A 27,221-nucleotide genomic window follows, 5' to 3' on the forward strand; every position below is an offset into this window, starting at 1 on the left:
AAGCAAGACCAAACAATAAAATGACCATGTCTGACATTCTATACCCAGAGTTCCCATTTCTTTACCAGGAAGAGGGAAGTTGGTTTCATCTTTCTGGGACCAAGCAAGATTGGTCATTGTCTGTTAAAGGTATTTTTGTTTATGTCGCTATAGTTGATATGTACTTTGTCCTTATAGTTCTGCTTACTTCATTCTGCATCAGCTCATAAAAGTCTTCCCAAGTTACTCTGAATCCATCATTCATGGTCATGTTTCTATTTTTAATTATTTTTGTTACATTGATACTATATTCCATGGAATATAATATTCTCTCAGTCTTCCAAACAGCTCCAATTACAGGAGGTGCTTCATAAATGCTTGTTTCCTTCATTCCTTCTCTCACAAATCACAAATCTCACTGAGGGGGAAGTTTTTGGTGGGAATACCTAGAGCAGTGGTAGGGAACCTGCTGCCTAGAGGATCACCGCACTTGAGGACCTAGAGGGCCACACATGGCCTCAGGTTCCCCACCCCTCCTAAATAAAATTGCCCCAACTAACATCTCACAATGAAATTAATAGAAAGTTAGAGCCATACCTCTAATAATGTCATGAAACTTCATTGTACAAATCAGTCACAGGTAGTTAGCAAAATATTTTTGTTCCTTGAGTATCAGTCTCCTATCACCATACTATTTATTGAAGTGATTAAAATTATTCTTAGGAAACTAATAGCCCCACAATCTATTTTACCTAATATAATATGTCTTTGTGTTCTAGTATGGTTTGAGTCAGGATTGCCTATGTGATCATGAGTAAATCATTCAATCTCTCTTCTTTTTCCTCAAATATAAAATGAGCTACTGCCTAATGTAGCTCATTTTCATTCATTTTCATTAATTCTTCCGTTCTTTGCCACCTGCTCCCCTTAAGCCAATATGTTAAACACAATTAACAACATCCTGGTTCTTTGGAGATGTGACATTTAAAAAGTTTAAGAGACATAATTTCTAGATAATTAGTCATTTTATTAATAATGCTAGCATTTGAATAAAAGAAGTCAATGGCATTCTTGAATGCCTAAGACCTTCATGGTGGGTGGGCTTATTGCTTATATGTCCTTGGAAAAGTGGGTGTTCCAGAGGGTGGCAATCAACTCTGATTGGTTAACAATTAAAGAGAATGAATATTACAATGAAGGGGCTGGACTATTTTAATGAACTTTGATTATGTCATTTATTTCTAAATCACTCCCAGTCTTGGGCAATCTAATCAGAGAATTTATCCCCACCCAAACCTGAGTAGAACAAAATTGGATTAAATTCCCCATAAGGTTGGGTAGAGTCTGACCAAGACTGAGAAGAGTTAATTCAATCTTATTTTTAGTAATGATCTTCAAAAGATTGAACTTTGAAATGAGGACCGTAGGAAAAGGGGGCAACTATGGATCTCCCCAAATCATTGGTTATTAATAATTTCTCTCAGAAATGTGGAGATAGGTTTTCACATATTTATCAGATTAATTTTTATTTTGGAAAGTCACCACTACTTTGCCTGAGTTTCTCTGTATAAAATGGGAGTAAAATATTGGCCTTTAGAGCCATTTTCAGGACAAGTAGGATTGTATAAATTAACTAGGGGTGAATGTGACTTTGCCCCAGGCAGAGGGAGGGGGAGGATGGGGAAGTGCTTCTAGCAGTAGTAATTATCAGTCCATGTTGTTGCTTGGCATGATCTTGTCTTACCATTATCTTCCCATACCCTGTGGATAGTCCAATCAGCACCAATTTTATCAGGCTAGGAGTGAAGGTGAGGGGAGGTGCTGTGCTACCTGTTTTTATCCCAACTTCTGGTGGGACCACAGATACTGATTTCATCATCTTCTGGGATACCAATACATTCTGCCCTTCCCCTAATATTACCCCACCCCTAGTGGGGCTCTTCTGTGTTTGCCACCATTGGTGTCCTCCAACTAAATTTACCCTGAATACCATCATTTCAAACTATGGTTGTAGTTGATGGGACTAGAGAGCTACGAGAAAATGAAACTCATCATTGCATTCTAATTTACATCATCTTTGCCTTGATCACACACTGTGCTTCTATCATTGTGGAGAGCTCTGGGTATGAAAATTCACTTCACTGATATAGCCAAGCAATTTATCTGTAATTTACAGTCTCAGAACTCTCTGAGAGATTAAGGGACTAGCTAGTCTGTGTCCAAGGCAGAATTTGAACTTGGGTCTTCTTTACTCCAAGGCTTGCCCACTATTGACTTTGCCACAATAGATCTCATGATCATGTGCACCTATAAAAATGATGAAAGAATAGAGTTTGATGTATGTAAAGGTTCTTCTGAACTCTAAAGGGAAGGTCATTCCATGAATTCTTCCCCTTGCTGCTTGAAATATAGTCACCAACGGCTCTGTAGGAGAAAGTGAGGCTGGTGACCTTGCACAGCCTCCCTCACTCAAATCAAAGTCAATTGCAAGTCATGTCATCATCTCCTTGGTGTCATGGTCCTCTTTGAGAACCAAGGACAAACCACACAACCACACACAACACACAGTCACCTGCTCAGAAGGAAAATAGTTTGTAAGTTATTTACTGAGGATATCAATGATTTCCAAAGGCCTTGATAATAGAGAATAAACAACTATGGAAAAAGCCAAAGTCCATTATCGTATTGAATAGCAGGTGAGGATAATAAACCACTTATCATACAAGGATATTCCATTGCACATGTGGAAACATTATTATTAATATAAGTTTTTCTTCTTAGTTCAACTGAAAATGAAATTTTCTGCAGCCTATAATCATTTACAGATTTTTTTCTTTAGAAAAGCTGCAAGAATAGAAACTAAGGTCTTCCTTGGGAAAATGGATTTTAGCTGGAACTCAAACTTAACTCATTTCATTAAGATTGTTGCTTCCCCACCACCTGAAGTGACCTGTTTTGTTATTCATAAAAGAATATGACATTGGCCACTGAAGAGAAGACCTGAGAGAAATAATTATTAAATAGCCAATTATTGGGGAAATCCAGGTTTTTTTTTCCTTCCTAGATCCTCAATCTCTACTAGGCCAAGCTAGTATCTGAAGGACATTGTTTTTGGGTGAGATTGCCCAAATTTTAGATTCTGGCTGGGAGTTGCTGCCTCACCTAACTAGAAAAATTTACAAAGAAATTAATCTAAAGTGAATTCTAGCCCATTGTATCCCACACAGCCAGGTCTGAGTAGAGGTAGATCCTTAGTCTAGATTGCCTGGGGAGGTTGGGGGTGGGGGGAGGGTGGAGAGAGAAAGGAAGTATGATCCGGGAGAGAGTGATCAGCCACATCCCCTAGCCCCTCATTAGAATAGGTCCACCTCTCATTATAATATTCATTCTTCTCATTAATTGTTAACCAATCAGAATTGATTGCTACCCTTAGGAACACCCAGTCTTCCAAGCCCATGTAAGTGCTGAGGGTGAATGGGTTCCATGAGGGGTCTTTGGCATTTGAGAGTACCACTAACCCTTTTATTAATTCTCGCTAGCATGATTAATAAAATGATTAATTACTCAGAAACCATGTCTCTCAAATGCCACAGAACCTTTCAGTCTTAAGGGAAATAGTCGTGGAAGGAATATAATATTTATGGATACTTACTGAATTGAATCTGGAAGTTTTAATAGATTAAATATTAATAGTAATAAATAGTTAATAGATCAAACTCCAAACTATATTTTAATATATTATAATCTTTTCCTTGTTGAAGATTTCTATTAATGTTATCTCAGATTATCCTGGGGTAGAAAGACATGTCCAAGGGTATAGTGGGACTATGCCAGTTTAGACATCTCTATCTCCCTCTGTCTCTCTTTGTCTCAATCAATGAATTAATTGACATTTATTAAGCACCTACTGTGTGCCAGGGACTATGCTAAGCTCTTTGTCTCTCCGTTTTTGTATCTGTCTATGCTACAAAATGCTTAGATATTTAGAATAATATTAAATTGTAAACATAAATTAAAAATTGTTTCTGGGAGATTTGTGATTAAAATGTAGAATACAGTATTAACATTTGCTTTTCTTCCACACATTTAAAAACAATTTAGCAGAGGGCTGAGAGTCAGGACAACCTTAGTGACTACTGGCCTCTGATAGCTTAGAGAAATAAAATTGAAAATGAAATACAGTGAGGCACAGTGATGTCCATTCATGAAGGAAATTATTTGTGTATTGTGTCTAGGCCTTTGCCAAAGAAGGGGCCAAAGTCATAGCAACAGATATCAACGAATCCAAACTTCAAGAGCTAAATGAGCATCCAGGTGAGTACTGCCCAGCACTAACCATCCTGACTATGTGCTTTGAAAGTTTCTACCCCTTTTTTTTTAAGGCTAAAAGTCATAGTAGCATTAAAAGAATAATTTCAGAAGCCATCTAGTGCAACCCCTTCATTTTACAAATGAGGATACTGAGGTCCAGGGCAATTAAGTCCAAAGTCACTTGAAAGTGGGAGAGGCCTAATCTGAACCCATGTCCTCTGACTCCAGAGCAGCACTCCTTACAATTCATCAGACTATCTCTGTGTACCTAGGTATGAAGTGATATTAGGTACTTTATCGACTTTATGGGACAGCTAGGTGACACAGTGGATAGAGTTCTCATCCTGGAGTCAGGAAGAATTATCTTCCTGAGTTCAAATCCAGTCTCAGACACTAGCTGCGTGACCCTGGACAAGTCATTTAACCCTGTTTTATCTCAGTTTCCTTATCTGTAAAATGAGCTGGAGAAGGAAATGGCAAACCACTCCAGTATCTTTGTCAAGAAAACCCCAAATGGGGTCATGGAGAGTCAAACATGTCTGAAACAACTGAACCACAACTTTATCAACTCATGATGAGATCTTCCAGTTTCATTTTTTTGTCCCCATTTCTACATGTCTCATTATAGTATAACAAACTCAGAAGGATTTCTAAATTCTTGATCTATGCTTACATTTATTGCTTTGGATATTCTAATAAATGATCAGTAGACTGGGGGTTTGAAATCTATGCTATGGAATAATTTTTGTTGGAATTGTATTTGTAACAAGATTTAACCTAAGCTATTTCCTGTTTCTTTAAGACATTGTCATGGTGACCCTGTGAAACACCAATAATGAAAAACTTCAGACACTTTTTAAAAATAAGTTAGCATTTAGAAAAGATTTAGAAAAGTGCTTTACAAATATTACCTCATTTGAGCCTCACAACAACCCTGATCCCCATTTTACAGATGATGAAACTGAGACAAACAGGGGTCGTTAAGGTAGTTAAGTGTCAGAGGTCACATCTGAACTCAGGTCTTCATGACCCCAGATTTGACACTCTGTCTCCTGAGCCACTGAGGAGCCACCGGGTCACGTAGCTACACAAATATGTATTTGTGACTAATTCAAATAGTATGTAGGCTAATAGCATTTCTGGTCATCTTAGCATGAGCAATGCACACTCTGTCCTTCATATACAACAATAACCATTATAGCCCATCTTCCTATAGCTCATTTTCAAGGCCTGTTTTAGCTTGATCACCCGATAACCCCATGGGGCAGGTAGTATAAGTATCGCTAGCTCCATTTTACAGATAGGGAAGATGGAGTTCAGGGAAATTCAGTATCTTGTCTGACCTGCCAATGTGGCAGAGCCATGACTCAAAACTGTATCTACTGACTCCTAGGATGGTGCTTTATCCATGACGCTGTTTCACAAAAGGGTCTGGATGTGAGTTTTCAGTTAGTTGTATGTTGCTCTCTTCCCCTACTCCCCATTCTTTTGTCCAGACATAGGTATTTTTTAAGACACCAAGCCTACTCCATAGGACTCACGATGGAGAATGCTATCTACATCCAGAGAAAGAACTATGAAGTATGAATGCAGATTGAGGCACACTTCATGCTCACTTTCCCCCCCGCCCCACCTTTTTTTTTCCTCTCTCTCTTTTGTTTTTGGGTTTTTCTTTTTTTCTTTTGGTTCTGTTTCTTCTTTCTCATGATTCATTCCATTGGTCATAATTCTTCTTCATAACTTGACCAGTGTGTAAATAAATTCAATGCGAAGTTATACGTGGAAGTTATGTGGGATTCCATGCCGTCTTGGGGAGGGAGGGAAGAAAATCTGGAACTCAAAATTATGTAGAACTGAGTGTTGTAAACTAAAAATAAAAAAAATAAGTAAAAAAAAAAAGAAAGAAAACTACCTCAAAAAAAAATAAAATAAAACTAAAAAAAGTGGAAATAATATGTAAATGTCTATAATGTAAAAACAAAACACATCAATAAAACTTAAAATTATAGCTCAAAAAAAAAAAGACACCAAGCCTAGAACAAACTATGGCTGTGGAACAGAGGGAAACAGAATAGCCTCACTTGGTAATTAAATATATGACCTTGGCCTTTAATTAGAACAGTCCTTTAATGAAGCTAACTAGCCACAGAATGACTAAAGGCTCATTTGGCATACTTCTTTTTGAAGTTTTGCATCCAATCCAATAAGAGTTTATTAAGTGCTTATGCAGCTCTTAGCACAGTGCCCGGCACATAGTAGGTGCTTAATAAGTATCTGTTGACTGATTACTTTCTAACTACTATGTGTAAGACTCGATTCTAGACATTAAGGATGGGGATAAGAACTCGAGTTCTTGATGCGGCGAAAAAGGAACAAATTGAGAAGTACTCCAAGAAAACTGAGAGACTTCATGTTCTTTTTAATGTTGCTGGGTAATTCAGTCTTTAATTTATGATATGATTCCCAGATGAGGAAACTACATCTACCAATGCAAGCTGGCAGATTCTCTGAAAAAGCTTGGAAAGATTAAGTGACTTGGGAGAGACTTAAACCCAGATCTTCATGGCTTTGAACCCAGCTCTCTACTCTTCCTCTGAGGCCCAAAGGATACAAAAATGAAATGAACAACAGTTCCTACCCTCAGAGAGTTTACATTCTGTTCTCAAATTTCTAGAAAACCTAGAGCCACAAGCTGGTTCTAAAGCCTTTTGTTCCAATTGAGGTTACCTACCTCCCCCAGATCCCCTCCTCAATAAAACTCTGAGCTGTGCCATGCAGGGTTACCCAAGATGGACATGTCCTAGTGGAAAGTTCTAACACAAGTGATCCACTGGAGAAGGAAATAGCAAACCACTCTAGTATCTTTGCCAAGAAAATCCCATGGACAGTGGGGTCCACGGGATCACAAAGAATTGGATGTGAATGAGTGGACAACAACAATCTACCCCAGCTGTGCTGAAAAGCCCCTCCTCCCCCGCCCCACCCTTTCCATGGAGTAGATCACAATTCCTTGCAAGCCCCAGTATCATCAAATGTTCCTAGGATCAGAACAAGACTCTTTAAACTCCCCAGTTAAGCTGACAATGGTGGGAGATCTATATACCCCTCATAGCGATAACCGTCTCTGCATCATCACATCTGCCCACTTAGTTCCATATTCTCAAGGACCAATGACTTCTTGAGCAACTCCTTGAAAGATAAATGGAATTGACTCCAAAAGAGAACACTCATTCATTCAGTAATGTTCAAGTGGGGTGTTGTTTTTCATTTGTTTCGGTTGTGTCCGAATCTTCGTGACTCCATTTTAAGGTTTTCATGGTAAAGATACTGGAGTGGTTTGCCATTTCCTTCTCTGGCTCATTTGACAGATGAGGAAACTGAGGCAAACAGGGTTAAATGACTTGTCCAAGGTCACACAGCTAGTGTCGGAAACCATATTTGAACTCGTCTTCCTGATTCCAGACCCAGTGCTCTATCCACTGTACCACCTACCCGCCCCTACCCTAGGTGGGCAAAGGTACATGAGTCAAACTAGACTGTGCTAAAATTTCATTCTAAATTAATTAGAACCAAAGAGATTTTGTTGAAATAAAGAAAAACAACTTTCTAGGGCAAATATTTTTTAATCCCTTCGTCTACTAATCTTTCTATTCTCCCTATCCCCTAAAATCTAGATCTCTTCAAATGTATTTAAATGGCATTTTTAGAGACGACTGGTTTTTCATATCCATGTTATTTAGAGTCCATCACACCTTTTTCTTCTCCTAAGTGCCTTCTATACTTCCCCTCCTCTCACTGTCTTCTTAACTTTCTGCATTCTGGCTTCTGACTAATTAACCGAAAGTGCTCTCTCCAAAGTTTCTGAATAGCCCAATCTAGCGCCTCTTCTCAATATTCATTCTTCATTATTTGACACTATTGACTACCCTCTCCTCTGGATACTCTCTCTTCTCTAGGCTTTCATGACCCTTCTCTGTCTTGGTTCTCCACCTACCTGTCTGACTGGTCCTTCTCAGTCTCCTTTCCTGGATCATCATCCAAGTCATGCCCAGTAACTGTCTGTATACCCCAAAGGTTTTTTCCCCCAGATTCTCTTCTTTTTCTTTGCGTATTTTGATAAATTTTATGTCTATGTTTTTTGTTTCATAGGCATTCACACTCAAGTTCTTGATGTGACAAAAAAGGAACAAATTGAGAAGTTCTCCAAGGAAATTGAGAGACTTGATGTTCTTTTTAATGTTGCTGGGTAATTCAGTCTTTAATTTCCCCTAAATTCCTGAGAACTTGCTACATTAAAGTAATTTTCCTACAGTTGAAGTTTGTCCTCCAGAAATAACTATGTATAAATATGAAAAGGTATCATCGAAAGGGAGGAGAGAAGAAAAGGGCAAAGGAGAATAGAGGAGAAAGGGAAGTGGAATAGAATGAAGAGGAATGGCCTGCTTTAGCCTTGGCAGACATAGCCAATGCGAAGGCATGGTTAGGAGGCTGGCTAGATGTAGCCTTTCTCAGAGTATTTATGTTTTACCAAAGATTCACAAGTAAGTCAGCCATGGGCATTAATATGGCTTTGTTGCCTAAAGCAAATGAGAATATATATTTGTCTAGATGTTTACTACCTTGTAACCCTAATGGACTAGAGTTCTTGAAGCAAGAGGCCTGGTTGCTAACGGCTAGTCCCAGGCCTTGTGACACAGGAGAACCAAGAGAAGAGTGAATTTAGAAGATTGGAATATAGTGATTTAGAAGATTGCTATCAATTATGTAACTGTAATAACCCTTGTGACACAAGGTCATCATTACACCTTGGTCACACACTAGACTCGAACCAGACCAATGGATAAACTTTTCCCGGGGATACTCATAACACAGGGAACACAAATATAGATGGATAAGGAAAGATAACTAGACTGCCCAGCCCGAGCTGCTCTGCCACAGTGAGGCTTCCCCTGGCTGTCTTGCTTTCCTGTCTCTAAACATGCAGCTTGACAAACCCAGGAGTAAGAGCTAGGTTAGAGAGACATTATCTTACATATCTCCACCAGGTGAGTTTAGCCCTCATCCTAGCTCTTTGTATAGGCCTTTCCTGACCCAGAATCCTCAATGACATACATCTCTTCCAAATATCTACAACATTTAGAATTTATTTCATACAATTTAGCTCTTAATCATGTATGTATACATATATAATTTAATAGTTTGATAGCTACTATATAATTTAATAGCTTAAAACCACACTAAGACTTTTGGAACACCCTGTATGTATGTACAGAAACATATATATGTATATTTATATAAATATAGCTATATCTATACACATTTACGTATGTATGGAGAGATATAATTGTTTTGTATTGTCTATTGATATTTCTTGTATCCTAATCTCTCCTTACCTAGACTGAAAGTTTCTTGAGGGCAGGGATCATGTTTTATACTTCTGTGTTCCCACAGTGCTCAGGTACATAGCTGACATTCAAATACTGGTAGACTGATGCTCTCCCTTTGGGTGTATGTACGTTCAGAGAACAGTAAGTGACTACAGTATGGAATACCATCAGAAATGGAGGCTTTAATTTAAGTCTTCATCTTTATAACCACATTTAAGCTTAGGTGAAGACTTAAGCATGAATTAAGATGATTATTATGTTGCATGAGAATATAATAATTGAATTTTTAAAAAGAAAGAAAGAAGTAGTAGAATTGTTTATTTTAATAACAGAAAAATAGACCTGGAAAGTGCATTGGAGATGTTCTGATCCAGCTCTTCATTTTATAACTAAAGTAACTGAGACCCAGAGACCTGAAATGATTTAACCTAGTAGGTGGGGGAGCCAGAACCAGAATCAAGAGTAAACTTATAAACTTATAATTTCCTGCTCAATATTTTCCCTGTTTCAAATCTCTCTCCTCACAGCTATGAAAGTGATATTCCTTAAGAACAGATTTGACTGCTCCACTCCCCTAATCAAAAATGTTCATTGGCTCCCTATTAACTCTTGAATCAAATACAAAATCCTCTGCTTGTCGATTAAAGCTCTTCACAAACTGACTCCAGCCTCCTTTTGCAGGCTTATTGCCTGTAATTCCTTTTCACACACTCAACATTCCAGCCAGTTCCACCATCCCTAAAATGCACTCCTTCCTCACCTCTGTCTCTTAGAATAATTAGCTAGCTGCCTTCAACATTCAGCTCTAATCCCGACTCGTAGAGGACATCTTTCCTGATCAACCTTGACTTGGTCTCCTCACAAAATTACATTGTATTGCCTTATGTGTTCTTTGTCTTCCCTGAAGGGTATATATGTGTACACTATTTTCTTCAAAAGAATGCAAACAACTTCAGGGCGGGGACTGTCTCTTTTATGTCTTTTTATCTTTATCGTCTAACATAGTACCCGGTCTGTAGCAATACAGGTGTTGATTGATGGATTAATGTATGTGACACTCAACCTGTTTTATTCCATGATAGTATATCCATCTATATGAAAAATAGTGTGTGTGTATATATGTACATATGTATATATGAATATAAAATAGTACATATATAATGATAATAGCTAGCATTTATGTAGTGCTATACATATATTATCTCACTTGATCATAACAACAACAACTCTGTAAGGCAGGGGCTATTAGTATTCTGATTTTACAGATAAGGAAACTGAGACTGAAAGGGGTTAAGTCACTTGTTCAGGGTCACACAGCTAGTAAGTGTCAGAGATGGGATTTGAACTTAGGTCTTCCTGACTCCAGTTCCAGAACTCTATCCACTGTACCAACTAACCGTAACCCTTAAGAGCCCTGGGAAGCCTGGCTAAGAACCAGGGAATCTTAAGAACCTGGAAGGAATCCTGCTCAAACCTGCCTTGTTTGGAGGACAGAGTTCACAAGGAGGTCTTCCAAGGTTTAAGAATGGCAATTGAATAGTTATTTTATGTGTGTAATGGGAAAAAAAAGAGAATGAGTCTTTCATTTTGTAACTACTCTTCCAGATTCGTCCATCATGGAAACATCCTGGAATGCGAGGAGAAGGACTGGGACTTTACCATGAATCTGAATGTCCGAAGCATGTTCTTGATGATTAAGGCATTTATTCCCAAAGTAAGCCTTGGTCTGCATACTTTCCTAGCCCTGTAATTAATATTGACTCGATATCCAAGGCCAGAACCCCACAGAGTGTACTTATCTTTCTGCCAAGGCCAGCACTTCTACCTATGACCTTGATCCTGCCCCTTTCCATCTCATCTTGGTGTTTACATCTTCTATCATTCCTTCCCTCTCTAATATTTAACTCCTTCTCTCTCTAATATTTAACTCTCCTTATCTATTAGCTCTTTCCTCACTGTCTACAAATATGTTAAGATCTTCCTATCACACACACACAAAACCCTCCACATAGCTCTGCTGTGTCCTTAAGACAATGTCCTGTATCTTCCACTATGAAACTCCTTGAAAATGTTTTGTACACATGCTGTCTCCTCCTTCTCACCACATACACACTTTCTAATCTGTTGCAATCTGGGTTCTGATGCCAACAATCTACTGAAACCTCTTTCTCAAAAATTAGCAATGATTTCAACTGCTTATTCCAATAGTCTTTTCTTAGTTCTCATCTTCCAGCAAAATAGATGACTGGCATTCCCAGAATTCAGCCCTCTGCTCCTAATCCCCATGGATTCACCCAAGTCAGGCCTGCATAGCATATGGCCCATGGACTTATGGCCCATGCACGGGGTGGCCCTCAAGAAATGTAGAGGATGTAAAATAGGCCTGCACAACATATTGCCTTTGGTGGACTACAAGTGGCCCGCAGGCTATGAGCAGCCTGTGGACCATGGATCATGGACCGTGCGGGTCTTATCTAAGTTATTCCTCTTGTCTAGAATGCATTTCCTCTTCATCTCTACTTCTCTTATCTCTTCTAGGAAGTATTTGCCAGTGTTCTCAGTTACCAGTGTTCTTACCAGTGTTCTCTTTTCTGTGTACATTTTGTATCTGCCCCTCACCCCCAATTAAAATATAGCCTCCTTAAGGACAGAGACTCTTTCCTTTTTTGTCTTTGTAACACCAGTTCATGGCACAGTATTTTACACATAGAAGGTCTTTGCTAAATGTTGTGCTGAGTTGAAATGAAGATATCAGATCCAGCAGAATCCAAGCCCAAGAGGCAGAGACTTTTTCATTTTTATCTTTGTATTCCTAGCAGTCAGTTTAATTCTTTGCCATACAGTAGGTGATTAATAAATATTTCCATTCATACTTCTGTTATTTTAAAAATGCATTTTCTATCTTGCTGATCTCTTTTCATATCATATCAGTAATACCACTGGGCAACCATGTATATGGTTTCATATACATGCCATTCCTTTCCCATAGAGGTCAGGTAAGAAGCTACAAAATTGCTGTGCATTGTTGGCCAATAACTCGACAATAAAACGTGTCCTTACAAAATGCACCTTTTGTAGCTAGGACATTTTTAGTCTTCAAAGTAGAATATATATCACATTATATTTCTCTTATTTTGGCAGATGCTTGCCCAGAAATCTGGCACCATTATCAACATGTCTTCTGTGGCTTCTAGCATCAAAGGTAAATCTGTCATCACTTTTCAGGGAATCATACTTCTCATTATAAAAGGTACTGGTGTATAGCCAGCTCTCAGCTGTGGTATTCAGAGACAGATATGGCAGAGATAACAAACATCTACATAGAATATAAGCTCCCTGAGATTAGGCACCAATTTGTTTGTTGTTTTTGTAGCCCCAACCTCTAACAGGGTGACAAATGATTGACTGATCATCCAGAAACCTCTTTATTATTCATAAGGGTATTTTTTTCTACCTAAATATTAGACCTTTAACCACAGGTGTGAACAAGTTGAAAAATACTTCTTTGTCTTATCTTGCTCACTTTTTGACTGAGGTGCATGGAAATTCTGGAAGTACAGTAAAGTTGTGAATAACAGAATGAAGATAAACAGTGATCTGGATAATTCACAGACAAGGAAATTCCTGAATTATTTGTAATTCATTAAGAGCACACTAATTAGTACACTAAATCAGTACAGACTAATTTAGTAGCCATATACTCTAAGTGTAAACAAATTCCTCCTTTTAAGTGACCTATCTATTCTGAGATGGCTGTTAAGTCTTTCTGACAAATCAAACATACTATTTGGTAAAGGAGTACAACAGCCACATAGTTCTTGAGTGGCCTGAAACCATTAACAGATCTACCCCCGGCTTTTCTGACAGTCTACTACAAATGATTGTACTAGGCCATTAGGCTTTTTCCACTCCACATATGGGCAGTATAGGAATATTCTGCCTCTAGCTCTCTGCCTCCCCATGAATCTAGCCCTTTGGATGACGCTGCCCATGACCAATCTCAGTTGGAGCTTCACCTGCCCCAGTCAGTGCTCATGGATTGTCAGGACTTAAGCAATCCCAGACCCTGAGCAATGGTGGAGACTCTTCCAGGACTTGGTCAATGCAATGGCTATGGCCAGAGTATGGCCCACAAGCTCCATGCTCCAACACTGATCAGAGCATTCTACCCCATGGCCAGGGGAGGGCCATAGAATAAGGGATGGTGTAGTGAGCCTTACAGCTGAAAAAGGAATGGCACCCACTTGACCCCTGAAGGCAGAACACAGAACCTCATAATCATATGGGCAACACAAAATGTCCATCTCAGATGTTCATTCCACCCATTCTATCTGGATGGGAATTGATAAATATCTCCCATTCTGTCTCTCAATAGATTGATAACTCAACTTGACTTTGTGATATCATTTCTACCCAAGTCCTTCTCCACAGTTAGTCTCATTAAATATGTACTGCCTTCTCTATCTGAGGCAGCTAGCGGGGCAGTAGATAGAGCACTGGGCCCGGAGTCAGGAAGGAACCAAGTTCAAATGTGGCCTCAGATACTTATTAGCTGTGTGAGCCTGGGTAAGTCACTTCAACTCTGTTTATCTATATACCATTCTATGTTACATACTATACTATATACTATAATATACTTCTTAGTTTCCTCAACTATAAAATGGTGACAATAGCACCTACCTTAAAGTGTTATTGTGAGGATCAAACGAGATAATATTTGTAAAAACTTCTTAGCACAGTGCTTGGCACATAGTTGGCTCTATATAAATACTTATGCCCTTCTTTCTATTTCCCCTTCCCCTAGACTGCCAGGAGAACCCTTGAGAGGTACTTCCATTGGAGAAACTTCTTAATTATCATTTGTCATTCTAGTCAGGACACTACCCCCATTTTGCCGATGAAGAAACTGAGTCTATGTAATTTGGTCATGATTGAACAATGGTAAAATGATTGAGCTAAAATTTTCACCCAGGTCTCTTGAGTATTGGAGTTCTGGTAAGGTATCTTCACCGTCATCAAGAGTTTACATATGCTGACCTTTAACTCCTTACCTTCCATTTATCATACCATTCCTTCCATTCATATCATCAGTCAGATCTGCAATCTCACTAATGTGGGTATTTTCTCCACTCATGAAGATCAAAGCCACTTCATGCCTAATTCTCCCTAGTGACTCCTGTTCATGTCTTCCCATGAGCTTGCCATAAGGACAAACCTACATGCTCTCCATTGAGAGGAAGAGAGGACATCAATGGAGCCTGCAGGCTAACCACAGATTAACCTTTGGTCCCGCCACACAACTTGTCTTCTTTTATACTCGTATGCTTCTTTGACATCCTTTATGCCATTTCCCCTTATCTGTAAAGTGTCATAGCCTGCTTATGCCCATCAGTCTCCTCATTGCTTTATGTTTTCACACTACACCAAGAAATATTCAAAAGTTCCCCCTCATTGTGACCCTCTGTCTGCCCACCCTACACCTACCTTGTCTGTCTTTAGTCCTACTCTGATTAATGCTACAATGGTGTGAAATGAGTGGGAGTGCTGGCTGTATTCAACAGGCACACCAATGGAGAACCATTAAATGTGTTGTTTTGTTTCTCTATCCCATTACCTACTCACCCATTCATTGCCCTCCAGCCCTATAAACAATTAAGTTGTAGAGGGAAAGCAGGAAAGAGTACAAAAAAATGGAGCAAAGGTTTATGTATCCTCTTTCTAATAAATAGCATCATCATTTTGCTTTCTTGGCCTTCTGAATATATCGGTCTTTGCCTTCAGGAGTTGTCAACAGATGTGTATACAGCACGTCCAAAGCAGCTGTGATTGGACTGACAAAATCTGTGGCTGCCGATTTCATCCAGCAGGGTATCAGGTGCAACTGTGTGTGTCCAGGTGAGTGAAGAGTCGGAACACTCTGTGAACTTGGAATCTAGGCTAGGCTACAGCCTAGAAAGAAGTCTATATGGCCTTATTTTGAGACATATTCTGATTTGTATTATTGTTTTTCTAATTATCAAAAGAAGGAACTTATTTTAAAAGATGAAAAAGAGATTTGGTTCACTTAAGAAATGTTTGGAATAGAGTTTTTAATTGATATTTCCATGATCTCATCAATATGGGTATTCCTTCAACCCTGAACTTTCCATCATGACTCTCTCTAATCTTTAATTTCTTCCTAGCTACTCTTTCTTGCCCTACTGTTTACAACTATGCTCAGGGTCTCCCCAACCATTCAAAAATTTGACTTGATCCTACTTTCTCCTAAATTTATTTCTTTATTTCTCTCCATTCTTTCCTATCCTCATCCCCAGATTTTTCTGCTCTTGTTGCCATCACTACTAAGCACCCATTGACTTCTTATCCTGTTGCAGTATGGCTTCCCACCTGAGATACTACTGAACCTGCTCTCTCACACATTGCTAATGATCTCTTAATTACTAAAGCTGATGGTCTTTTCTGTGTTCGTATACCTTGAAGTTTTTGAGAGTGTTGACCATACCTTCTTCTTGGATATTTGTCCTCCCTCAGCATCTGTGACTGGTTCTCTCCTGGTTCACCTCAGCTCTGACTTCAGTCTCATTTGCTGGTCTATCATCCATGTCCCATCCCTCCCATGGCTGTCTTCAACTGTTGTCACATTCCATGCTCTCTCCTATCTAATCCGTTCAATTATTATCTTTATGCAGATGTCTCCCAATCTACACTTCTAACCCTAATCTCCCTCTATAATTCTAGCCCCACATTATCAATTGTCAGTTGGACTTCTAAATCTAGAAGTCCCAATGGCACCTTTAACTCAACATGTCACACAGTTCGAGTTTATTTAATGCTTTAAGGTTTACCAAGTACTTTCTTTACAACAGCACTGTGAGGGAAATAGAAGTCTTTTCTATTGGGGGGAGTGGGATTTTCTAGATCTGTGATTTCACTGATATAGTGAACTCCCTTCAAGGAAACTCCTCTGCAGATCAGCCAAATGTCCAGAACTTATTATTTTTCTCCTGGAACTCAGCCTTTATTTAAACTTTGCTATTTCTGTTGAAGGCATCACCATCCCCCCAGGTACCCAGATTCTCAACTTTAGAATCATCCTCCGTATTTCCCTTTGGACCTCTCCATCATCTTCCTGGCTTAGGAAACTTATCATTGAGAAACTTCATTATCCTGTAAGATTGAATCAGCTTTGCTTTGATGCCTATACCCCTTTAGTACCCTCTGATTCAACCCTATGACTGGATGGTAGAACCATGGACTTCAGGGACTCCCCAGCACAATCTTCTCCCCACTTCCTATCAGGTACCCTGTTCTAGACTTCTTTAGACTTCTCTATCATGCAAAGGGTACCTTCTCCCTGCCTCTCTTTTTAGTTTCCTTTTGTGTGTTATCTTTCTGCCTTTAGATTATAAATTCCTTGAGGGCAGGGATTGTCTTTCTTTTTATTTGTATCTCCAGAACTTAGCACTGTGGCTGGCTCAAAGTAAGTGCTTAATAAATGTTTTTGATTATTGATTATCTTAGACTTTTCCCTCTCTTTCACTGCCCCCTATATCAAGTCAGTTGCCAAATCTTGTTGATTTTTGCAATGGGTTTCATCCATGACCTTCTCTCTACTCACCACTCTGGTTCAGGTTCTCATCACCTCTCACCTGAACTATTATCATAACCTAATCAACCTCCCTGCCTCCATTCTCTCCATCCTCACACAGCTGCCAAAATAATAATCCTAAGGAACAGGTTTGACCCTGCCACTCCCCTGCTTTAAAAAACTTTTAGCCAATACAAAATCTATTATTTAAGAAATTCTATCCCCAACCTCTCATTCCAGACTTATTTCCTAGTTCTCCCTTTCTCCCTTACTCTACATTCTAGCCAAAGTGGATTCCTAGCCTTTCCCTGAACCCCACATTTCATCTCCTACTTCTCTCTTCCCCTCCTCCTGCCACACACTCTCATGCCCTCTTGCCTAGAATATAGTTCCTCTTAAAATCTTCTTGGAAGTCTCTGAGAGTCAAGGTATATTAATGTGATTTGGAGGGTCTTGTTAAGTCATGACAGCAAACATGTAGCAGGCATAATGCTAAGAAGTACAGAGACAGTTAGTTTACCCTCTGCATTTCTCCTGTGTTTATGCATCATCTTGGTGTGGCAGTAATCCCGGGTGCCTGAAATCTATACCAGTAAAGCACAAACTCTGGTAGGTCCTATCAAACTGGAAAGCCTTTGAGTATAATCTCAGCAGCACACTGGCTGCTGTTGGAAGACCACTGAAGTCAAGAATGGAGAAGTCATATTTGCATATAACTCATGTTGCATAGAAATCTTTTTCACATCCATTTTCTCTTTGATCCCAGAAGTAGGTCTTCTCATTTTTTGAGTTAAGAAATTGAAACTCAAAGAGGTTAAATGACTTCACATGCTCTTATGGCTAGTAATCATGGAGCCAGGTAGATTGTTTATTTTGAACCTGAGGGTTTTTTCCCTTTTAATCCTGTTCTAACTCAAATATTACGCAGCTTTGAAGAATAAGTTGGTTACTTAACATAACTGTTGTCACCCTTCCTAAGGATAGGGATGGGTCCTATGATTTTATTGATATAAAGGTTTGCCAGATGAGAAAATTCACTCTATCAATGTAGGCTGCCCTCCGCAACTTATGGTCTTAGAGAATTGGCTAGCAGAAGAAGTGTCAAACTCACACTCATAAAACTCTGGAGTGAGGCCAACCCAATTAAAATATAATTGAGAATATATAATTTATATAATAAAATACATAATTAATATATAATTGAGTTTAACAAAATAAATGAAGAGACAGTAAAAGACAAATAATGTTAATTAGTGGTTTTCTAAGTAAATATGCAGCTTACAGGGATCTGTTTTTATTTGAGTTTGAGACCACTGAGCACTGAGAGGTTGTGACTTGCCCAGGATCACATAGGCAATAAGTTTTGAACCCAGGACTTAAGCTCTCCAACCATTATGTCATGCTGCATTTCTCCTCTATTAAGGAATTTTATTTTTCTATAAAAAGCACAGATATTTAGAGCAGTATGTTAGGCAGTATGGCAAAATGGGAGAAGTGCTAAATATGAAGTTAGAAGACCCTAGTTCAAATTCCAACCCTACTACATCTTAGTTGTATGACTACTTGACTTCTCTCTGCCACAGTTACTTCTATAAAATGAGGGAATTGTAATGAATATATTTCTCATCCCACATGGTACAGAGATTGCATAAACTAGTATTATATATACTATTAGAAGAGGTCATTGTACAGGGTGTTCCTAAAGTCTGGACAAATAGGCAAAAGTGCATATTTTCAAGAAATGAAATGAACAAAATTATTATTTAATTGGAATATTAACAAATAACATCTTCAATTTGATTTCCATCATTTGTGATGCAAAGGTTGATGCGCTTTGCAAGATTCATGTGAACTCGATGCAATAACTCCACATTGCTGTCAAATGCCTATGTGTCCAGACTGTATTATATGTTTTTGATTATTTGTCTTCCTCACAAGAAAAAGTGCATGGGGAAGGTAGAAATAATTGGGGAATAAAGACAAAAGTTGTCATTAAAATAAAACAAGAGTGTAAGGATGGAGTTCTGTTAATTATCCCACTCTATTTAAAAGCAATTACCTTTTTTAGGTAAGAATGCTTTTTTATTGAATTAATCAGTCCAGACTGAGTGTGAATAGGACCTGTACATCTCCTTGAATCAATTAAAACCATTGCATTTTGGGGCACTCCTCTGGAACTTAGATTGAACTTTGGAACTCTGGTAGGTTCTACTCAACTGGAAAGACTTTGAGTATAGTCTCAGCAATGTGTTCCATTGGAGGACAAGTATAATAAGAAGTAGAGAGGTTATGTTTGAATGCAACATTTATCTTATATTTTACGAAGCACTGTCTCAGAACCTGGAAGCAGCTAGTTTGTATAGTGGATAGAGTGTTGGAATTAGAGTAAGGAAGCCCTAAGTTCAAATCCTGCCTCAGATACTAAATGTGTGACTTTTGGCAAGTCATTTAACCTGTATCATTCTCAGTTTCTTCTTCCTAATAATAACACCCACTCCACAGGGTTGTTATGGGGATCAAATAAGATAACATGTACAATGCTTTGCAAACCTCGAAGCATTATATAAATGCTAGTAGCTATGATGGTTATAGATTCCAAGACTGGAAGCTAAGGGGAAGGAAAAGAATCATACAAAGCTGAGTCAAACTAATATAATCTGTTTCATTACTCAAATATTTTTGGTGGCCTACTAATGGATTAGCTGGAGATAGATAAAATATAAATTAAATAGGGAGCCTAATCTCTGCATAAAGACTGGAAACTTGAGTTTCAAAGATATTGTAATTGAATTCATGACTTTTCATTTAAAATAAACTCCCTAAAGCCTCAGAGAAGGGGGAACCATGTGGACCTCAGCTAATGATTTATATAAGGTGTTTGTCTTCTAGCTCTAAATTTATAATTTTATGAATCCCTTCTTGTTATAGTTATTCTTATCTAAAGAAAGTTGACCTGTGGGGCTGAGCTACTCTAAATTGGACATTTAATTGATGGTGCTGCCAGGAGAGCTAGCAGTGGGTTAGTACATAGTGCTTAATTTATTTTGAACCACAGCAGATCTCACACAGCTTTGGCTAGCATTTATTGGTTAAAGTAGATAGCAATGCACACAAAACCCTTAAAGTGTCAGAATTTTCTGAATTTAGGCAAATTATTTTCCTTGAAGGAAAAGTTAAATTAATTGCTATGGGTGCTTGGAGTAAGAAGAGGAGATGTAATTCATCACATTCCAAATATCTAGGAGCATCCAACTATTTGTAGGCACTCATTATACAGGGAAATGGGTAACAAAAGATGTTTGGAGAATGTGATTCTTATGGCAAGTGGTATTTTCAAAAGCATTTGGATTGGTTATAATGTGATGATTCATTAAATTGGGTGGCATAAGAATGAATGCCTTAAAACTGAAGAGATATGTGGAAAGAAGAGGTATGTGGAAAGAAGTTAGAGATGTGAATGTAGGGATGACCAGTTAAGAACTGTATGGAAAATACTGAGTTGGAACTGATAACCCTTTCAGCTCGTTACCTGCTGTGATGACATGCAACAGAAGAAGTGTGTGCTCTTGATTAGGATATTAAAATGAAGCCAGGGATCTGCACAGTAGTTTTCATTTAACATTAATTTTGTTTTTTTTTTTTATTTTTTTAATTTATTTAATATATTTAGTTTTCAGCATTGATTTTCACAAAAGTTTGAATTACAAATTTTTTCCCCCATTTTTACCCTCTCCCCACTCCAAGATGGCATATATTCTGGTTGCACTGTTCCCCAGTTAGCCCTCCCATCTGTCACCCCACTCCCCTCCCATCCCCCTTTCCCTTCTTCTCTTATAGGGCAAGATAAATTTCTATGCCCCATTGCCTGTGTATCTTATTTCCTAGTTGCATGCAAAGACATTGTTTTTTTTGTTGTTTTTGAACATGTTTTTAAAACTTTGAGTTCCAAATTCTCTCCCCTCTTCCCTCCCCACCCACCCTCCCTAGGAAGACAAGCAATTCAACATAGGCCACATGCGTATCATTATGTAAAACCCTTCCACAGTACTCATGTTGTGAAAGATTAACTATCTTTTGCTCCTTCCTAACCTATCCCCCTTTATTAAATTTTCTCCCTTGACCCTGTCCCTTTTCAAAAGTGTTTGTTTTTCATTACTTCCTCCCCCTATCTGACCTCCCTTCTATCATCCTCCCTTTTTTATCTTCTTCCTCCTTCTTTCCTGTGGGGTAAGATACCCAATTGAGTGTGTATGGTATACCTCCTCAGGCCAAATCCAATGAGAGCAAGATTTACTCATTCCCCCTCACCTGTCCCCTCTTCCCTTCCTACAGAACTACTTTTTCTTGCCACTTTTATGCGAGATAATTTACCCCATTCTATCTCTCCCTTTCTCAATATATTCCTCTCTTATCCCTTAAATTGATTTTATGTTTTTAGATATCATCCCTTCATATTCAATTCACCCTGTGCCCTTTGTGTGTGTGTGTGTGTGTGTGTATGTATACCTACATATATACATACATAGACACACACATATGTATATTTATGTATACACATAAATATATATGCATATTCCTTTCAGGTACTATGGTATTGAGGTCTCATGAATCATACACATCATCTTTCTATGTAGAAATGTCAACAAAACAGTTCAACTTTAATAAGTTCCTTATGATTTCTCTTTCTTTTTTATCTTTTCATGCTTCTCTTGATTGTTGTGTTTGAAAGTCAGATTTTCTATTCAGCTCTGGTCTTTTCACTGAGAAAGCTTGAAAGTCCTCTATTTTATTGAAAGTCCATATTTTGCCTTGGAGCATGATACTCAGTTTTGCCGGGTAGGTGATTCTTGGTTTTAATCCTAGCTCCATCGACCTCCGGAATATCGTATTCCAAGCCCTTCGGTCCCTTAAGTGTGGAAGCTGCCAGATCCTGTGTTATCCTGATTGTTTTTCCGCAATATTCAAATTGTTTCTTTCCAGCTGCTTGCAGTATTTTCTCCTTGACCTGGGAGCTCTGGAATTTGGCAACAATGTTCCTAGGAGTTTTCTTTTGGGGATCTATTTGAGGAGGTGATCTGTGGATTCTTTCAATTTCTATTTTACCCTCTGGCTCTAGAATATCAGGGCAATTCTCCTTGATAATTTCTTGAAAGATGATATCTAGGCTCTTTTTTTGATCATGGCTTTCAAGTTGTCCAGTAACTTTTAAATTATCTCTCCTGGATCTATTTTCTAGGTCAGTGATTTTTCCAATGAGATATTTGACATTGTCTTCCATTTTTTCATTCCTTTGGTTCTGTTTTATAATATCTTGATTTCTCATCAAGTCACTAGCTTCCACTTGCTCCAATCTCATTTTTAAGGTAGTGTTTTCTTCAGTGGTCTTTTGGACCTCCTTTTCCATTTGGCTAATTCTGCTTTTCAAGACATTCTTCTCCTCATTGGCTTTTTGGAGTTCTTTTGCCATTTGAGTTAGTCTATTTTTTAAAGTGTTGTTTTCTTCAATATTTTTTTCAGTATTTTTTTGGGTCTCCTTTAGCAAGTCATTGACTTGCTTTTCATGGTTTTCTTTCATCATTCTCATTTCTCGTCCCAATTTTTCCTCTACTTCTCTAACTTGCTTTTCCAACTCCTTTTTGAGCTCTTCCATGGCCTGAGACCAGTTCATGTTTTTCTTGGAGGCTTTTGGTGTAGGCTCTTGCACTTTGTTGACTTCTTCAGGCCATATGTTTTGGTCTTCTTTGTCACCAAAGAAAGATTCCAAAGTCTGAGACTGAATCTGGGTGCGTTTTCACTGCCTGGCCATGTTCCCAGCCAACTTACTTGACCCTTGAGTTTTTCATTGGGGTATGACTGCTTGTAGAGCAAAGAGTACTTTGTTCCAAGCTTGAGGGGATGCGCCGTTGATTTCAGAGCTATTTCTATATAGCCAGCTCTGCCACCCCAGCACTCCTCCTTCCTCAAGAACCACCAAGCCAGACCTGACCGCAAATCTTCAGCAGGCTCTTCACTCCTGCTCTGATCCGCCATTTAATTTCTCCCACCAGGTGGGCCTGGGGCCGGAAGCCACTCTAGTTCTGTAGCTGCACTTCCCCCACTGCCCCCCGGGCAGTGGCCAAACTGCAAATTCTTGTCACTCTGTCCCTGCAGCTTTTCCCACTAACCTTCTCTGTTGTCTTTGGTGTTTGTGGGTTGAGAAGTCTGGTAACTGCCACAGCTCACTGATTCAGGGTGCTAGGGCCTGTTCTGCCCGGCTCCTGGTCTGGCTGGTCCTGGGGCCTCCTGCCTCCCACGCTGAGCTCTGCTCCCCTCCACTCCGTGCCTGATAGACCTCATCCAGCAACCATCCAGGCTGTCCTGGGCTGGATCCCTGCTTCCCTCTGCTATTTTGTGGGTTCTGCAGTTCTAGAATTTGTTCAGAGCCATTTTTTATAGGTTTTTGGAGGGACTTGGTGGGGAGCTCACACAAGTCCCTGCTTTCCAGCTGCCATCTTGGCTCCACCCCTGGAAGTCCCATTTAACATTAATTTTGTACCAGCAATTGTAACCAAATATGAAAGCAACAAAGATTAATTAGTTACACATTGTGAGCAAAAAGAGACTATGCTAGGTACTGAGGAGAATGGAGGGATCAGTTTCCTGTCTATAAGATGAGTGACTTTTCTGGATCTAAATATGTGATTCTGACTGTACTGCCCCAAGAATGCATTGTTGACAGGCTAATGAGTGTCTTAAGTTAAATTCAGGATTATATGAGGGAACATCTACACTTAGCCTACTGTTTGTGCCAATAATGGAAAGACTGCCAGATGTGGAGTCAGGAGAGTTCAGGGGTGTAAGTGCTGAAACAAGGTTGTAAGAGTTGATTGTTAAATTGTCAGTGTGAACATTTACACTTTAAAAAATCAGAAAATGTAACAAATCAGGGCTTTATTTACTATTCTGTTGGTTGTCTAGACTTAATTGATGGAGAAAATGTTAGTAATGTAGATTAAACTGAAAAACATACCATGCACACATTCTGACATCCCTCCTCCACCCCACCCCCGCCCCCAGAAAGTAAGCTGTTAAATATCTACCAGCACATCCCTAGGCAACTTTTTATCCTGCTCTGACACATGACTAGCTGTTTGACTATGAACAAAACACTTAATGTCCTTAAGTCTCAGTTCCAAGGTAAATTGCAAGGTTGATGTGAGTTTTGTAATCCTTAAAGTGTAATATAAATGTGAGTTGTTTAGTATTACTTCTGGCGTGAGTGACCACTTATGGCCCTGGGTTTGTTAGGAGATTAAAAACCAGATCCAGTGTACTTTTCACCATGGCAGATTCCTGGGTCTGAGCTTTCATGGTCCAGCTATGAAAGTTAATCCCAGTGTGGAGTAGCTAGGACAGTAGTAGTCAGTAGTCAGTAGTAGTAGGAGTTTTGATGTCAATCTTTCCATCCTGATTCAAGACAGATGATAAGTTCTAGAACAGTTCTGTGATATTGCCCTAAGGGTGCATATTATACAGCCAACTCATGGACTATTCCCACTGGGAAAGTTTGACATAATGATAGAAAGCAAGGCTCCATTCAGAAGATCAGCTTCATGCCTCCTACAACAGCTCTGGACAAGTACCTTCTCTTCTTAGCATCCCAGGCACAACCAGGTGCTGATCTGCATTGGGAGAGGCAGTTTCTTCAATGGAAGTTCTCTACACCCCCGAAATTTCAGGTCTGATCCAAACAAAAAAGAGAAACTATTATCTCTAAAATCATCAGATTAGATTTTTTTCACTCCTCTTCAGCTGAACCTTGCCAAAGTCCTGCCCTCACAAGAGTGAATTATAGCCTTAATCTTATAAGAACAATGGCTCATGCTATGAGTCATGTCTTCCAATCTTTTTTAATATCTTCCTTTTTCCAGGCCTGATTATTTCTGGCTCCTTGATCTAAAATTGTATTCAATTTCAAATGGTAATGAAATTGAACACAGTGAGAGGAGTTGAACTGATAAGGTAAAAATGTAGTTAAGCTTCTAATATAGATGCTATTAGAGCCAAATTCATGATTAACTAAACAAGTTGTAGGATTTTTTGCTTAGCAAACTCTTTCTTTACTGGGAACACAGGTTTTGCAAACTAGATTAAAGGACATTTAAGGGCTTTGAGCCTTTGTCATTCAGTTAAAGGAACTGAGCATGTTTAATGTGATGAAGAGAAGACTCAGGGGAAAAGGCAGAAGATGAATAGATGGGCTCTGTTTGGCTCCAAAGGGCAGAACCAAAAGTATTGTGTGAAAGTGGCAATGAGGCAGAGTTAGGCTTCCTAAAAATTAAGAGATATCCCAAAGTGGAATGGGTTGCCTTGGGAGGTAGTCTGTGCCTCTTTGGAGGCCCTTTTGGAGATGGGCTGGACTAGATAGGCTCTAAGAGCCTTTCCAGGATTGAAATCCTATGCTTCTGTGTTTCAGCTTTTGAAGTATTATCTTAATTATTTGAGAACCTCTCAAATAAATAAGATTTTAATTAGCATTTCAATTATTTATTTGTGAATAGACATTTTAAAAGCATTTGAAGGTATTGAGGGATTGATTCTCACAGTATCTGAAGGATACCAAAGGCATGGAAAAACATCTTAGGCCTTATACTATGTTTAAAAAATAAAAAAGCTACCAATAGAATATTATTAAATACTGTCCTATGAGTTGATTTTCCCATCTCTATAAAACGTTTATGAGATTTATTTACACACAGAGGACATCCCTAATGAGGGTATTTGAAGGTACAGACAAGGCTTCTAATATTCCACAGCAAATTTCATCTTTACCATTTATCATCTTTATGCAATTGATTGAAAGGTTCAGAAAATGCTGCTGCCCACACCACCCCCCCAACCCAGTGCATGTGGCTTATTGCTTGTTGACTATAAAGCAAAAAAAATGTCTCCTTGTAGTCTTTCCTGCCACAAGGTGTTTCCAGTACATATATTAACATTACACAAGATTCCTTGAAAGACATAAAAACAAATATATAACTTATTTGATGATCTAGTGATTACTAGCATATGTCAAGGCATTAAAGAAAAAGATATACACTCTCCAAAGGTGTTTGCCATGGTCACAGAGGAGATCCAGTGTCTAACGAAAGTGGAAGATTTCTTATTCAGGGATTTTCATCTGGGGCCCATGAACTTTACATATACTATACATACATATATAATATATTATTAACATAATTATATTATTATTTTAATATATAGTATAATATATATCATATATATCACATATATTACAATGTGTAACTAATCTTTCTTACTTTCATATTTGATTATGATTGCTGGTACAAAATGAACATTAAGTGAAAATTATATATATTATATATAATTATATATAATATGTAAACATAAACAATGCATATATTATATATAATTACATTAATATTATAATATATGATATTTTATATTTATATATGAATATAAATAAATAATACATATGATATATGTATATATGTATGTATGTATGTGCATAAGTATTTTGATATAATTGGTTTCCTTTGTAATTTTATGTATTTTATTTCATGCATTTAAAAACATTCTTTTAAGAAGGGGCCATAGACTTCAACAGACAACCAAAGGGGCCCATGACATAATAATTATCATTTATACGGCTCTATTTCATCCCCAGAACAACTGTGTGAGGTGGGTGCTGTTGTGGTCCCCATTTTATAGATCAGATAAATAAGACTGAAAGAGGCTAAGCCACTTACACTGGGTTGGTCACACAGGAAATATCTGAAGACAGATTTGAAATCAGGTGTATTGATGGTGGAGCTATCCAGATGTTCTTGTTGGAGGCTGCCAAGGGACAATAAATTAAACCTAGAGTTGAACAGGAGAAATCAAGCTGGAAAATCTCAAGGTCATCTTTGCCAGAGGTGCCAAACACATGGCTTCCCAAGCCAACTGAATCAGAT

The 27,221-nt window shown here is 38.5% G+C and overlaps 1 protein-coding gene across 2 annotated transcripts in view; it reads left to right on the forward strand.

Annotated features, from left to right (window-relative positions):
• The window catches only part of BDH2 (3-hydroxybutyrate dehydrogenase 2), a 45,163-nt gene that overhangs the window by 4,036 nt on the left and 13,906 nt on the right, over nucleotides 1-27,221 (forward strand). For both annotated transcript variants that reach the window (XM_036762253.1, XM_036762252.1), the window contains 5 exons: nucleotides 4,215-4,293; nucleotides 8,440-8,536; nucleotides 11,283-11,391; nucleotides 12,819-12,879; nucleotides 15,459-15,572. In XM_036762253.1, coding sequence (XP_036618148.1) covers nucleotides 4,215-4,293; nucleotides 8,440-8,536; nucleotides 11,283-11,391; nucleotides 12,819-12,879; nucleotides 15,459-15,572 — 460 coding nt within the window. The remainder of the gene's footprint in view (nucleotides 1-4,214; nucleotides 4,294-8,439; nucleotides 8,537-11,282; nucleotides 11,392-12,818; nucleotides 12,880-15,458; nucleotides 15,573-27,221) is intronic.

Source organism: Trichosurus vulpecula, chromosome 6, assembly GCF_011100635.1.
Source record: "Trichosurus vulpecula isolate mTriVul1 chromosome 6, mTriVul1.pri, whole genome shotgun sequence".
Lineage (NCBI taxonomy): Eukaryota > Metazoa > Chordata > Mammalia > Diprotodontia > Phalangeridae > Trichosurus > Trichosurus vulpecula.